The sequence below is a fragment of the Apis laboriosa genome, unplaced genomic scaffold (assembly GCF_014066325.1).
Source record: "Apis laboriosa isolate Shangri-la unplaced genomic scaffold, ASM1406632v1 scaffold16_cov148, whole genome shotgun sequence".
Lineage (NCBI taxonomy): Eukaryota > Metazoa > Arthropoda > Insecta > Hymenoptera > Apidae > Apis > Apis laboriosa.
The window spans coordinates 3,377,132-3,392,434 of record NW_025222129.1 but is presented as its reverse complement, the minus strand read 5'-3'; the positions used below and the strand labels follow the sequence as shown (position 1 = coordinate 3,392,434).

The following is a 15,303-nucleotide window of genomic DNA, read 5'->3' as shown; positions in this document are numbered from 1 at the left end:
TTCAAAATTGATTTTGAACGAGGTTAGAAATTGTAAATTAAAATTAAAATTCTAAATTTTTCTAAACTCCTCAAGAAAATTTATCTTTCGATTTTGATTCTAAAGCAATTTATTCGTCGATAAAGGCTACCTCATCGTGAACGTGTCAAATCTATCTTCAAATTTTTCATTCTTCCTATACAATTTTGCCAGGAAAATATTTTTTACAACAGATTAGAATAGAACGCTAAAATTTGAATATTTTTTAATAATTTAAAATTTTGCTCTATCTCCAAGTCATACTTCCAAACACGAAAATAATACTGGAACTTTGATTTCTCGAAACAAATTTTTTATTAAATTTATTCGTATAAAAAAATTATTTTATATATATATATATTACGATCTTATTCCAATATTTTTTTATTCATATAAAAACGTAGAAATTTTCAAATTCGATAACACAATTAAATCAATTAATTGAACTCGTACGTAATATATATCCTCAAGACTTGTGCATTTATTATATTTTTATTCTCTTACATCATTTCTTTCCCCGAATTCATTAAGAAAAATATTAAAAATCAAAAATAACACAATTAATGAAACTACGTACGTAATATATATCCTCAAGACTTGTGCATTTATTATATTTTTATTCTCTTACATCATTTCTTTCCCCGAATTCATTAAGAAAAATATTAAAAATCAAAAATAACAATTAATGGAACTCGTACGTAATATATATCCTCAAGACTTGTGCATTTATTATATTTTTATTCTCTTACATCATTTCTTTCCCCGAATTCATTCAAGAAAAATATTAAAAGTCGAAAATAAAAACTCTCTCTCTCTCTCTCTCTGTGTCTCGAAATTCGATTACGATCTTCAAAGTTTCGATACAATACGTACGTATTGTTCCGTTACCGCGTATAAACAATGTCGCGATCGAGTGAAACGTAAATAGACGCGTTACGCCTCGGGCTGAATCGATTCCAGGTAAACACGTACGTAACATTTTCCCCGAAATTGTCGGGACGGGCATCGACGTTTAAATTCGTTGGTAAGCGCTCAGAGTACGTGGATCCGGCGAGGAGAGAGGATCTACAGCGCGGCACCGAACAGCCTCGACACTGTGTCTTCTGCCAAAACATTTCGTGCCACCATCGCATATACTTCCCTCCTCTGCGGCTTTTAAGCTGGAGAATCATTATTTTCTGCTGCACCGATCGGTATAAGGCGGCATGGTCGACGTTCAGGGCCGGCCCGCTAACAACTGGGCCATGTGGCACACGTTAGAGAACCAGAAGATTATTACAATCGGAGATCGAGGTCAGATTTGGCCGCATAATGAGTCGCGCAACGATACTCCTGCGCCACCGGCGAATTACTCTTTTGCACGTCCTTCCGCGTGTCACGTTTCGATCGTGCTCGTACCTCGCCAACGGTAAATGCGGATATGCGCCTCCTTTCCCCTCTTTAGTTCAATTTTTTCTCTCTCTTTTCGCCGTCGTTATTTCTTCTTTCTTTCTCTTCTTCTTCTTCTTCTTCTTCCTCTTCTTCTTCTCGGAGGAGGAGGATAGATGGGATCATCTTATGAGAAAAGTTTCTTCCAACTTTCGATCGAGAGGTTTCTTCGAATCGTCCGTAATTGATCCGCAGCTATCCTTCCGCGGTTCGACCTTTCTTATCATCCTCCGACCATCCGACCGTTTAAGTTTTAAGTATATAGTATAAACTCGGAATAGGAAAAGTTGCGATTAAACGAGACTCGGCTCCTACCTTCGATTCTCTTTAATCAACCTTGAGCCAGTTTTTCCTCCCGCTTTTGTACTCCGATTTTCTTCCTCCCTTTTGATCGTCCCTGTTGATTTCGCAACGCGATAACCGGTCGTAGACGATTCTCTAACCGTCCGTTCTTCCGTTCTTGTCCATAAATTTCGATTTTTCGATTTCGAATTTCTCAAAAGTCTCTCTCTGCGATTTCAATTTTTCTTCTTCTCTCTTTTCTTCTTTTTTCTTCTTCCTTTTTTCCACTCCGTTCCCCTCGTTGTTTCCGTTTCAATCGCACGACACGAATACAGAAGATTCGTAGAGCGAATGTTTCTGGGTAATTTCATCGCAATTCCAAGTAGACACATTCGAGGCACACGCGAGAAGGAAGAGACGCGTGGTCACGCGTTTTATATCTGGAGTGTTCGCGAATACTATTTTTAGAATGACGCCGCAGAACAGTAACTGGACGTGTGTGGCGCGCCTAACTGTTAACCCTGACCCGGTAATAAATATTATACCCCCGTACACGAGGAAGCTATAGGCACCCCTCCCTCCCCACCTTGATAAATCCACCCTCCCGAGCCCCCCTCCCGAGCGAATCAACCGGCTGGGCACAACCCTGAGAATGAAATTGATTATTAAAATGGACGAGTGGAGTGGAGTTGTCGTTGATGGACGTTCGAAACCGTCTCTTCTCTCGTTTCTTACTCTTCGCGCAGATACGCAGATACTCTTTTATCATCCATTTTTTACTCGAAGCGAAAATTGTAATCGTCGGGCGAACAATTTTTAATCAAATTTCGCGGGGACAAGAGAGAGAGAGAGTTTAACTTTGATGAGAATTGGTTATCGTATTCGTTCCTTTTCTACCGCTTTATCGATTAAGTTTCTATTCGAGTTTCTTCTTTGGTTATATTTTAAAACGCGTTTCCCTTTCGATTCTAAAGTAAAATTAGCGTGGTGTGTGTCAGTTTTATCGAGCGTTTTACGCGACGTCGAGTCTTCGTTTTTCGAGAAACGATTCGATCGATCTTTCGACTTTCTTTCTTTTTTTTTTCTGCGACGAGCAACCATTTCGACGGACGTGAAAAAAGAGGGATGCGTTTAATAAGGATCGATGGTTCCGTGTGCATCGTGGAAAATTGCTTCCAATCATCAACAATCTTTCGCCTCACGCTTCCCCTCCTTTAATCTTCCTTTTGCATGGGACGGTTATTTAATATTGGTTGGAAAAAAACATTCGTTTCGATTTATCGTTACATTCGTCATTATTCGAGGGATTATTCATAAAATTCTGTCTTACTCGAACCGTGTGGTCTTTTACATTTTCTCGTTTATCGCGATCGAAAATCAGATTATCGTATTTCGGTGCGTGTAGTTCAACGACTCACGGCGTTTGGCCCAAAATCAAAGAGCTTTACGATTAGCAGCACAGAGGCTGCTGTAGTGTAGAATTCGTGTGCCAACGATCCGATCGTGCACGCGACCAGATAAATCGAAAGTTCCGCGCCATCTGGCTCGCCCAATACGATTCCCTGTCCAAAAATCCCCCCCGCCTCTCTGTCTTTGAATTTCAAAAATTCACTCTCTCTCTCGAATTCTCTTCCATCTCTTGTACATCCTTCTTCTTCGTTCGTTCGTTTTTCATTCATCAAGAAAGAGAGGGAGAGAGAGGTTTCGTCTCAGGTATCCAATTTCAAAAATTCACTCTCTCCCAACTCTTGTACATCTTCCTCCTTCGTTCGTTCGTCTTTCATTCATCAAGAAAGAGAGAGAGGTATCCAATTTCAAAAATTCACTCTCTCTCTTTCGAATTCTCTTCCAACTCTTGTACATCTTCCTCCTTCGTTCGTTTGTTTTTCATTCATCAAGAAAGAGAGAGAGAGAAGTATCCAATTTCAAAAATTCTCTCTCTCTTGAATTCTCTTCCAACTCTTGCACATGTTCCTCTTTCGTTCGTTCGTTTTTCATTCATCAAGAAAGAGAGAGAAAGAGATAATTTCAAAAATTCTCTCTCTCTTGAATTTTCTCCCAACTCTTGTACATCCTCCTTCGTTTGTTCGTTTTTCATTCATCAAGAGAGAGAGAGAAAGAAGTATCCAATTTCAAAAATTCTCTCTCTCTTGAATTCTCTCCCAACTCTTGTACATCCTCCTTCGTTCGTTCGTTTTTCATTCATCAAGAGAGAGAGAGAGAGAGGTATCCAATTTCAAAAATTCACTCTCTCTCTCTCAAATTCTCTTCCAACTCTTGTACATTCTTCTTCTTCGTTCGTTCGTTTTTCATTCATCACGAAAGAGAGAGAAAGAAGTATCCAATTTTAAAAATTCTCTCTCTCTCGAATTCTCTTCGTTCGTTCGTCTTTCATTCATCAAGAAAGAAAAAGAGAGAAGTATCCAATTTCAAAAATTCTCTCTCTCTTGAATTCTCTTTCAACTCTTGTACATCTTCCTCTTTCGTTCGTTCGTTTTTCATTCATCAAGAAAGAGAGAGAGAGAGGTATCCAATTTCAAAAATTCTCTCTCTCTCGAATTCTCTTCCAACTCTTGCACATCTTCCTCTTTCGTTCGTTCGTTTTTCATTCATCAAGAAAGAGAGAGAGAGAGAGAGAGAGAAAGGTTTCGTCGTATTCAATTAATTTTCCAAGCCAAAGTCATCGCCCGATTATTCTCGATGCTCTCTCAGGTGTTGGTGGAACGCGATTCGCGATTCTCCCCCGCGAAAGTTTGTTTAATCCAACCGGTGACTAACTGGTTTACGCGTAACCAACTCAAACGCTCAAACACAAATGAGAAAAATATATTGCGGAAAGTAGCGCAGCTCAACTCTCTCAACTTTGTATCTGATAATAATAATTGCCCGAAAATACGCGCGAAATACAAGAACAAGAAATAATATATGGGGAATAATGGATAAACGATTTGCGGACGTGGAAGGAAAGAAATTTTGAAGCGAAGCTTTCCACGCGTAGGATATTTTATTTTTCGCAATATACGTTTCTTACGATGCTTTTGTACAGTTTGCACTAACCAATCACTAATAAGATTCAATGACGTTGACTGGAGCAGTCGACAGGGCAAGGGCGTCGTTCCGTGCTGGCCTCTCCAGGACCGGTGTCGTTGGTCCGCCAAGGGTCAGGAATCGGCCGAGAACCGCGACCAACTTACCTCACCGACTTGCTGACGGGACCATCCTCGACGAGGACGCCTCTGAGAACTGGTGAGTGATCTTTTGCGAGCAAAAATTTTCCTTCCATTCTCCATCCTTTTCGACCTGCAACGATCTTACTTTGAACTTACTTACACTCTTCAATTGTTATCGTGTCTTCTTCCATCTATAGGAATAGAGAAGAAATTTTCACGAGATTTTTCTTCTGATATCTTCTAATACTCTAATATTCGATCCTTGACGCGATCAAATTGCGTTAATGTGGAATTCGAATATTGAATGTGGACAGATTAGATTAATCTTTTCAAATTGTTGTGATTCTAATATAACGAGATCTTTATATTATTTTCTTTATCTCAATTGGGAAAAATCGTCTCTCTCATGGAAAGAGAGAGAGAGAGAGAGAGAGAGAGAAACGGGTCGAGCTCGTGATTCGTCGTAGTTGCGCAAAAGCCAATTAAGAAACTGACGAAGCTCACCTAACTAAGCACACTCGGCTCGTTAATGATACATCGTATTGTTTTCACGCCGCGTTCGAGGCGCTACGATGAAGCCTGGCATTCGATACACTTTCCCGAATCCCTCCCCCTCTCCGTTTCGATATCTCGTTAACCCAATATAATCGATCGGCGGACCAAGAACTGGCCAATAGGAAATCTCAATCGTTTCATACAACGTTTCTGTCCGAATCGAATTTTCGATCGTGTACGTGACGATATTTTCGTAGTTTCCAACAATTGCTGCGCCATCTGGTATAGCTGGAATTTTAGAATTTCAAGATTCCGTTCTTCTAACATCCGATCAAATTGCGTTAATGTGGAATTCGAATAACGAATATTTACCTTATTATTCGGTGAAATTGTTCTTTCGAACAACGTGTCGAGTTAACGCGATGTGTGGACAGATTAGATTACTTTTTCAAATTGTTGTGATTCTATATAACGAGATCTTTATATTATTTTGGAAGTTTTGAAGTCTCTGAAACGAAAGGGAGGCGCTCGAATCTTGGAGAGGGGATAGGGAAGAAATGTTATTCGCATTTTGGCCAAGATGGAAAGATCAACGTTGCCCCGATAATTCAAATTCTTATTTTTAGAACGATCGAATTGAATTATTCTTTTTATTTATATGCGTTTTTCGATTTATTTCGATAGCCATATCGGCGCGCAATTCTTCTATCTATTGGAATGGCGACGGTGCAAAGTGCCACCATCGAGGCAAACAGTTTTATAATACGGAGTATTGGCAACAAGCAGAAAACACGGTAATCTCGAATGATCGAAAGCAAACTCGAGATCAAATATTGGCATGTTTCTGTGTAAACATCAGTTTCGTGCGGTATCGTTGAATTGATTAAAGGTTTCGTAAACAACTCTTATCGATAATTCTACCGCACGAATGAGTCACGAATCGTGGCCTATATTTTTTTTCGTTGCGTTGAACGCCATTTGCTTCTCCCTTTCCACGTGTCACGATTCACGATCATTCGAGATGTATTCTTTCAAATCCAGGAAAGATTCAACGAAAGAATTTTCTCTTTCAAACGAGAGGATTTCCCTTTTTCTTGCGAAAAAAGAGAAGGGAAATTCAAAGAAATTATCTGGTGGTAATCGGTAAGAGAGTGATAAAAATATTCCTATTTTTAACCGCTCAAAGATTATCTATCCCCTCGTTTCTTTTTCACTTGCACGACTTTGAAGTACGAAAAGTGTAGAAGGAAGAAAGAGGAGGCGTTCCGTTCTTCCAAGATCAACTTAGAGTCGCCGTTTTTTCTTTGCGGCTAGCATTCTCTTCAGCCGACGATCGATCGAACGTCCCCCCTCCCCCTCCCTCCCCTAGCTGGGAGCGATTCCTCGTTCTTGGCAATTGTATCGCTGCAATTGCTACTGGCAATCTCTCCTCACCGATCTCTCGTGATCGCTTTTCATCGCTCAACGATTCTTAAAAAACTTTCCACGTTTCCCCTTACTCATCAGCAGCAAAATATTTCTGGTGTTGGAAATAAAAGATTCGAATTTCATATCGAAGAATAAAAGCTCGATATCGTGTTCAATGAATATGAATATCTTCCTCGCGAACAAGAAAAAATCGAACAGATGTAGGATCGTAGCTTCTTTCTTTGTCCTTTTAACCGTTTTAGTGCCATTGATTTTTACACATATCTACTTAAAAATGCCAAAGAAATATTTTGTTTTTGATGTCATTTACCTTTGTCTCGAAAAAAAACTGTATCTCTTCCAAAAAATATCCAATTTTAATTATTTTTTCAGTGTTTTATCGATAAAAACTTGTACAAGGATAATAAAATACAAAGAACATTATAGAAATATATATTGTGAACGAAAATTATAACAAAAACTGGAAGCTAAAAGTAGAAAAGTTAACATGTGTGCTTTACCGCACAGACTGCATGGAGTCCCTTCTTACAGCGGGCACAAATCAAATTGCTCCTCTTCACAGCTATCAGTTTCTTCACAACTTGAAGAACGATCATTCTCACTCGAATTATTTTCGTATTCCGACATTATGGGGAAAAAAATTATTAATAATATTATAATTTGGACTTTACGTAACACGTAGAAAATTAAAAAATTAGCAATTTTAGTTAAAATGCACCGGTTCGGCACTCAAACGGTTAATGTTAGAATTCGATATCAATGGGTTGAATAATGCATGGGAAAAATACAAAACACGTGGTCGAATATCAGACGATCTCCGCCGGTTCGTCACCGACTCGTCTCTTCCCCGAAACATCCACTCGTTTGTTTAGAGATGTAGAACCCCCTTCTTACTCTCCCTCTTATCGCGATTCACCCTACACAGATGAATGAGCTGAGGGTAATTTTACCATAGGCAAACGTAAAGATCGGAGAGAAGGATATTTTAGGAAGTAAATTGCGAGGATCGTTTTGAAAATCCGTTTTAAAATTTCGTTTCGAGGATGATCGGGCGATGAAATCGAAGATGGACACCGTTGCGATTTAAATTAAATCGAAGAGGGTTCGAAAAGGAATTCTTCCTTCGACACAAACTCGACGGAGAATGCGAGCAAAATGGGAAAAGTTGCTTTCGTTACATTTCACGGCGTTCGTAAAGCAGAGTTTACGTTTACCACGACCCCCTTCCTTTTCGGAGGAAACTGGAGGAAAAATATGTTTTCGACGGTATTTCCGATAAAAGGCAGCTGGTCGCAGTTTCTCGTTGGTGCGCGAATCTCGAAGACAGATGCGGCTTACATCTCTGGCCGACTATAGCGGAAGAAAATGTCGTCGGCTCGGAGATCGTTCGTTCTCATTCGGTGGGGGATCGGCCGATTTTTAAACACCTTCCGCCAACTCGATGGCGGAAGGTTCAATTTCCTGCCCGATCGCGGGAAACTCGATACCCGTCGACCCAATTCCCAGGAAAAACCTTCGAAACCAGCCGTTTCCCCTCGGGATTAAGGAGAACCTTCCTCCGTTATTATCTTCCCCGTGTAAATTTTATCTCGATATTCTTATTAGTCTATTAATCGATTAGCCTATTGATTAATCATTTTTACATTCTTCAATTAAATTAATCCTTTAACTGCGGGTGTGGCTTATAAACAAGGCGTTAATTTTGACGTAGAGTCTGAAGAACTTATGACAATTATTGTATTCTCGGGAACCAATAAATATTTTGAATACTGTGATGATGAACATAGTCATATTCTAAGAGTATTATGATTTTAGTAAAATATTTTTTTTTTTTTCGTTTAGAGCTATGATAAAAGTATCCGCAGTTAAAGGGTTAAAGAATTTATACGTGTGACAAGGTATTGGCAAATATTTATAGGAAACATCGTTACTTTTTCATAATTTCTTTTTATTTCTATTTTCGAAGTATCGTGCTCGATTCATGCCAGATTTCGTTACCTCTAATTAACAAGATCTAATTATCGATTCGCGAATAGGTTCCTCGGATCTTTATCGGGAAATATTATGTAAAATCATTTTACGTTAGACGCTCGTCGTATTGCTATTTCGTCCTTACATTTGATAAATTAATATATATATGTTGAACAGAAATATTAATATTAGTAATAATATATTTAATATATTTACATTTATTAAAAGAGTTATTATTAGATTAAATTTTTAAGTTAATAGAAAATTTTATTTTCAAATTAATTTATCTCATATTTTTCTTGAGTGGAATCATATAAAGAAATATAAAAAAAAAATGTTTTGTTGAAAAAAATCGTCGAGCCGATTGGAAATATTCGTTTCAACAGCCCTGAGTTTGGAAAATTGTTTAGAAACATAAAACATCGAGCGAAAATACTCGTCGCGTTCCAAGGATCGCTCGATCGATAAACGTGTTCAATGTTGAAATAAAGGAGGGGGGAAATTTAGAAATTTCTCAACGAAAACATATCCCTTGTTACTCGCGTGACGCACGGGTACAATTTAATCAAAATAAAATATAGGATAATTAATTTAAACGCACGCGTGCGATGACACCTCTTGATGGAAGGGGTTCTCGTGGGTGGCACGCGAGTGGCGTTGGCGCGACATAAACAACCCCCTCGGAACCGGGAAGCACGACGGAGGGAAGCACGACGGAGAATAATGCGATCGGTGCTTGCCGACCTTGGAGTCGGGCATCAACTAACGGAGGGACGACAGCAGCGCGCACCAACCGTTTCTCTCGTCAAGGTGAGGCGAGGCGCGCACGCAACCGCAAGGACCGATCGGACGAGTTAGTTGCCCGACTGTGACGGATACCTTGGAAATTGTGACGAGCGCGGAGGGAGAGGAGGGGCGGGTTTCGACCACCCAGTCCATGGGGCACGCGATGCCAATTTTGCGACACTGATAAAAATCTGGGAGGGAGGGGGGAGGAGGAGGAGGAGGAGGGAAAGAAGGAAGGAAAATAGGACGTGGATTCTCGTTTAAAAATTTCGAAAATTGGTTATTCCGTGTGCGTTTATCTTTTTTTTTATTCCTTTCTGGAATGATAAATGATAATTCGTGGAGGGATTTGAAATTTTCCAGCAAATTTTCTAAAAGATAATCGTGCGTTCAGATTTTTCTTTCACGATTTTAAGATTTTTTTTTTTTAGTATCGATTCTAGTCGTACAAAATTTACGTTACTCTTGGATTATTTCTTTTTCGATGGATCGAATTGCAATAAGATCTCGAAGATTTCTAATAATTAATCGAGGGTAAGGGAACAAACTATCCATATATTTCAATTATTTTCGTTTAAAGAATTTCTATCGACGAATCGTCCAAACTTTTCTTACTCGCTTATTACTTTATAAGTCCGTCCAAATTTTTCTTTATCGATCCTGTAACAACAATAGTAACGATAATAATAATCACTCTCGCTCGAAACTACGAAGCAATATCGTCGTTTCACAACGAATTCGACGAACAAATTAAGTCGACTAATCGGAAATTGCTTGACAATCGACAATTGTTCAAAGTTGGCCACTGATTGTGCAAAGTCGGTGGCGAAGCCCGACGCCATTAGAGGTTTGGAAAGAAAGTTTAGCTGCTCTCTCCCCCGTTGATTAAGGGATGGTGGAAGGTTGATTAAAGCTGTACAGCGACGAAGAGGAATGTCCCGGCTCGCTTCAAGGTGAGCCGCAAGTTGAACACGCGATCTTGAGAGACTGAGGGACGGCCAGGTCGGTTTAAGAAGCAAGGTTATCCGTGAGGGAAACCCGGAAACGCGTTCGAACCGCTTTCCATTATTATCCCTCCCCTAACCCGATGAACTTTGATTTAACGCATCCCCAAGGATTTTAACGAGCAAGAGGCCCCGGACAATACGCGCCCCCTCGAATTTATGGATAAATAGGGAAGAGAGTTTTGGCAGCTTTGGAAGTTTGTAAGAACTAAAAGTTGGTTTAGAAGAGGAAATTTCTTTTATTCATTCGTGTTCTTCTCTCCGTCGTGTTTTATTTCGGATAAACGATGGATGAACGAGAAAGGGCAGAGAAATTTTTCGTATTTCGAGAATTGAAAATTTCGGAGAAGAAGATTCACGATCGTTGAAAGAAAAGAATATCATAAAATTAATTAGAGAAATTATCAAATTATGAGATATTAATTAATTATGCGACTCTTATAATTTATGTATTTATAATTGTTTCAATATAAAAGAGACACGAAATACTTTACGCTTTTTTGAGTACGAGCGACGTAACGAAGAATCCAATTCGTTTCTTTTTTTTTTTTTTTGAACGACCACAGCAGAGAAATAAGATTTGCCTCGTTTACACGTTTAATCCTCTTACAAAAAACAAAAAAAAAAAAAGATTTCTCGTTATTCGTGATCTCTATGTAGCGTCGAAACAATTCCGTTTTCAAAAGCGAAGCGAAAAGAAGCTATTCACCGGTTTATTCCTTTTGAGAGAAAAAAAAAAAAAAAAAAAAAAAAAAAGAAAATTCTCCCCAGAAAGGAACACGCATCTCTACGCGTTGAATCTTTCACCTTCGCGGGAGAGGAGAGATATAACGGCGTCGCGTGAATAAACAGAGAGCTGTGAATGAACTGGTTGAATAAGAAGGAAAAGGAAAAGGCGCGAAGGAGATGAATGGGGCCGGTCGCTTTAATCGCCCACCAGATTTTTATCTCGCGTTAAGAAGCGTGCGTGACGATAATACGACTGGAGAGCTGCATTAAACCACGTATCCGAACCGAGTGTATCCGAATAACGCGTCTGGATCGAGAAACGAAACTCGACGAGATGTAACGTTCACAAACTCTTCTCTTCTTTCTTTTTTTTTTTTTTCTAAAAGTCCCTTGAAATAATAATTAAGTCACGATTAATCTTGAATTACATAAGACACAATTACGTAATATCATAAATTCCCATGAATTTTTCACCAATTGAAAAACGTACATTTAACATCTTTCGATCTCTCGTTTATGGGGAAAACTAATTTCGGGCTTAACGATATTTCAAGAAATGGATAAATCTGATAATTCACCGTTGACTTTTAAACCATCGACTGGAAGGGGTTGAGAGCAGTTTCTTGTTCCGAGAATGGAGAGAGACGTTGTGTTGTTGCGTTTTCTTCGAGGGCCATTTTCCAAGAATCCTCGAGAGAAATTGAAGAAATCCGGGGGTCTTAGGCGCTCGTTTCGAAAAGTTACGTAGGATCTTGTAATTGGAGACAGACGTAGAGCAATATTCTCGAATTTCGTTTAGAATTGACGGGAGGATGGTATGTAAATTGGAATTAGGTAAACTGTATCGCGGCATTTAATCATGGAACGGTTTGAATTATTATACCGTCCGCCAAAGTTGCAACTTTGGAGAGAAACGTTGCGTAATTGTATCGCACGAGTATCGTAATTCGTATCGCGCGAAACATTATTAATCGTTATAATTCAAAGTGTGTAAGTCGGTTGCTGGCAAGTTCGGTCGAGGTAGTGGTTGGCTACCAAATATCGTTCTAATTTATTTCTCTTTCTATTTTTGGCTCATCTATCCGAGAGATAGCATGATCAAATCGGATTAAAACGGGGAATAGAGTTGAAATCTGTGTCACAAGAATATTACAAATTCTTATGAATTTTTCACGAATTGGTTCACATTTAACCGGAGTGTCGCCACTCGTCTCGTTCCATCTTTATTCATCGATATTCCTTTGCCGTTGAAATTCCTTTCTTTCCCTTTTCTTGGAGCTCCTGCTAGCTTCCTAGCTCGCAATGCTTTTCTTATCGTCGTTCCGCTCTATCCTTGCGATTGCTTTCTCTCGTAATCCCGTTACAACCCTCCCTTATGTTTTAACACTTTTGTATTTATTGAAATTCCTCCGTTCTTCGCAATATTCGACGAAGCTTCGATTCTCAGCCTGCCAGAATCGATAGAATTCTTCCTCTTCGCAATATGAGAATATTTTTCCAAGTTTAAAATCTCATCGAGTGTATGAAATGTATATATATATATATATATATATATATACTCAAATAAGTATTTCTCCAGGGAGGTTCACAACGTCTCGAAAACTATCTCGCAAAAAAATACGTTTCCCAATAATCAAAGGTTAGGAAGGCATTTTTAAAAAAATCGATACCCTTTAAAACGAGCTCTAATTGTAACGAAGCTCGCAATTGTTTTAATCGAGATATTTCGATTAGGAATTATCGTGGAAATTGGAGAGCAAGAAGGACAACGATTCTCGGATAAACGGAACGCGCTAGTTTCCTATCGAGCCGCATTATGGTTGTTTTTTTTTTTTCTCATAGAGGCCTTGGCGTGTTCGCACGCACTCGTCGATTCCAAGCGGTATTTTCGCTCAGTTTCTGGTATTATATTCTGGTATATTATACAGAGAGAGAGAGAGAGAGAGAGAGAGAGAGATTGTAAAATGGTATTTGCCGGGTTAAAGTAATTTCATCCACGGAACGCGAATAAAAAATTATCGGGTCATGCATCGCATCGGGAGGGAGGGTGAAATTTTCCAGTTAAAATCCGTCGTAAAAGGGTGAAAGTAGAAGAAATAGTAATGCGTTTCACTGTTAAGAAGGGAGGGAGGGGGGAAAGGAGGAAATCGCCGCATAATGAAATTCATCGGTGAGCGCAAGCGTGGGATTATTAATTATTCAAGCTTTGGTCGAATTAGTGTCGAGGTTCACCAGTTTAAAATTCATAAAGAATTCAGATGCGTTGCAGGAAATAAGCGGAATGAAAAAAACGCGGATCGCGTTTCATACGAAATCGCACGCGAACGCGAGCCGAGCCTCGTTGCAAATTCTTTCAACGCATTATCGTGCGATTATGGTGGGATGAGGCGCAAGGAGGCGAAAATTGTGTGATTCGTTGATTCGAAGACGAATACTTTAACGACCGACCATTCGTTTAATATCCGATTCAAAGAAGTAAACCGAGGGGAAATTATATATGTCCCCCCCCCCTCGTTTCAACCTTCGATTAAATTATTCTCTTTGATCCATCACCTCCCCGATAAAAACGTCGCAGAACGATCACTTTTCAAACATCTTATTCTTTTATATCTCTTTTTACATCGAGTTCCAACTGCGATGCGACGTCGAACGACGTGGAATTATTTGTCGCCAATTTTATTTATTTATTTATTTATTTCGAGATATTTGCGATAATCAAAACCGAGCCTTCCTCGATCGAGAACCACTGTAAATGAATCCAAGGAAGAGAGCGACCGTGCAACCGCGCGACAGCAATTTACCACTTTTTAGACATGTAAATTCCTTGAACCCTCCCTCCCAACAATGGCGTGCAAACGCCGCAAGGTAAAGTTGCGCCGTTTGAAAAGAGAGCGCGGCTGGCCGTGGGGCGGGGGGTTGAACCGGGGGTGTGGAAAAAGAAAAAAAAAAGCGTAGTCCATTATGTGGATCTATTTGTATTAGGAAATCACTCTGTCAACACCGGGGAGGATCGATCGTCAGGGTTGGCCGGGGTTGGTCGTTCGAAAACGGTTTGGCGAACGCCATAGACAAAATCTAACGTGTTTCGAACTCGATCGCGTTTCGGGGCGAGGGAATTCGCTATCCTTACGTAAGTTTTGAGAATACGGGTCGATAATTTTGTGACGATGAGAAAGGGGGAAGAGAGAGAGAGAGAGAGAGAGAAGAATAATTTCTTTTCACTTACGTCGCTCACCCCTTCCGGGCTGGCAATCGGCGCTATCCTTACGCTATCCTTAAATAAAGGTAAAACGTCAAGGGATACGGAGGAGGTGGAGAGGAATATTCGTCCCGTTTTTCTTTCTCTCAAATGATGATACATTCGTTGCTACATCGCGTTCAACGCATTGCGCAACCGAGTGAAATAAACATCGAACGAAAGATCGGTAGGACGGGTCTAACCGAGTCTAAAATTCTGCAAAGATCTGGTAAATAATCTCTCGAGATAATTTAAACAAGCATCGCGAGACGAACGTCCGAAACGTCAGCCAACGAGACAATCGTTTCGCGATCGCCTTTGATGTATCCTCCATCCTCTACATTCTTCTTCTTTTTCCAACGCACGAAACGTACAGCCGCGACACGAAGACTCGCGACTTCCTCTAACGGAATTAACCATCGTATCCCCTCGTTTCCATCCCCTCGGTGCATACAAATGGCTGTTGCAGACACGATTCTGGAGAGAGAGAGAGAGAGAGAGAGAGAGAGAAAAGGGAGGAGTTGTTCCACCCTTGTGAAATATGTACGCCAACGGGTATATCGTTACGGGGAAGGAAAAAGAGAGAGAGAAAGAGAGAGAGAGTTCCACGCGAGGGAAATTCTCATTACGCGTTCGAAATGGTTGGAAATGTTCCAAACGAAACTACCCTGAACTTGTCCCCGCTGTGAACAACCGAGCCAATACAACCGCTCCTCCTCTATCCATTTTCGAATGGAGGTTGCAATCGCCCGGC

At 40.0% G+C, this 15,303-nt stretch overlaps 1 protein-coding gene across 12 annotated transcripts in view; it reads left to right on the top strand.

The window, feature by feature from the left end:
- LOC122711319 (potassium voltage-gated channel unc-103) overlaps positions 1-15,303 on the top strand; it is a 112,118-nt gene that overhangs the window by 31,756 nt on the left and 65,059 nt on the right. For 8 of the 12 annotated variants that reach the window (XM_043929968.1, XM_043929967.1, XM_043929975.1 and 5 more), the window contains exon 4: positions 4,824-4,974. The exons of 1 other annotated variant lie outside the window; for it this stretch is intronic. In XM_043929968.1, the coding sequence (XP_043785903.1) occupies positions 4,824-4,974 (151 nt within the window). Of the gene's footprint in view, positions 1-4,823; positions 4,975-14,339; positions 14,442-15,303 lie in introns of those variants that run through there. 3 more of the 12 variants (XM_043929973.1, XM_043929972.1, XM_043929977.1) reach the window with 2 other exon arrangements.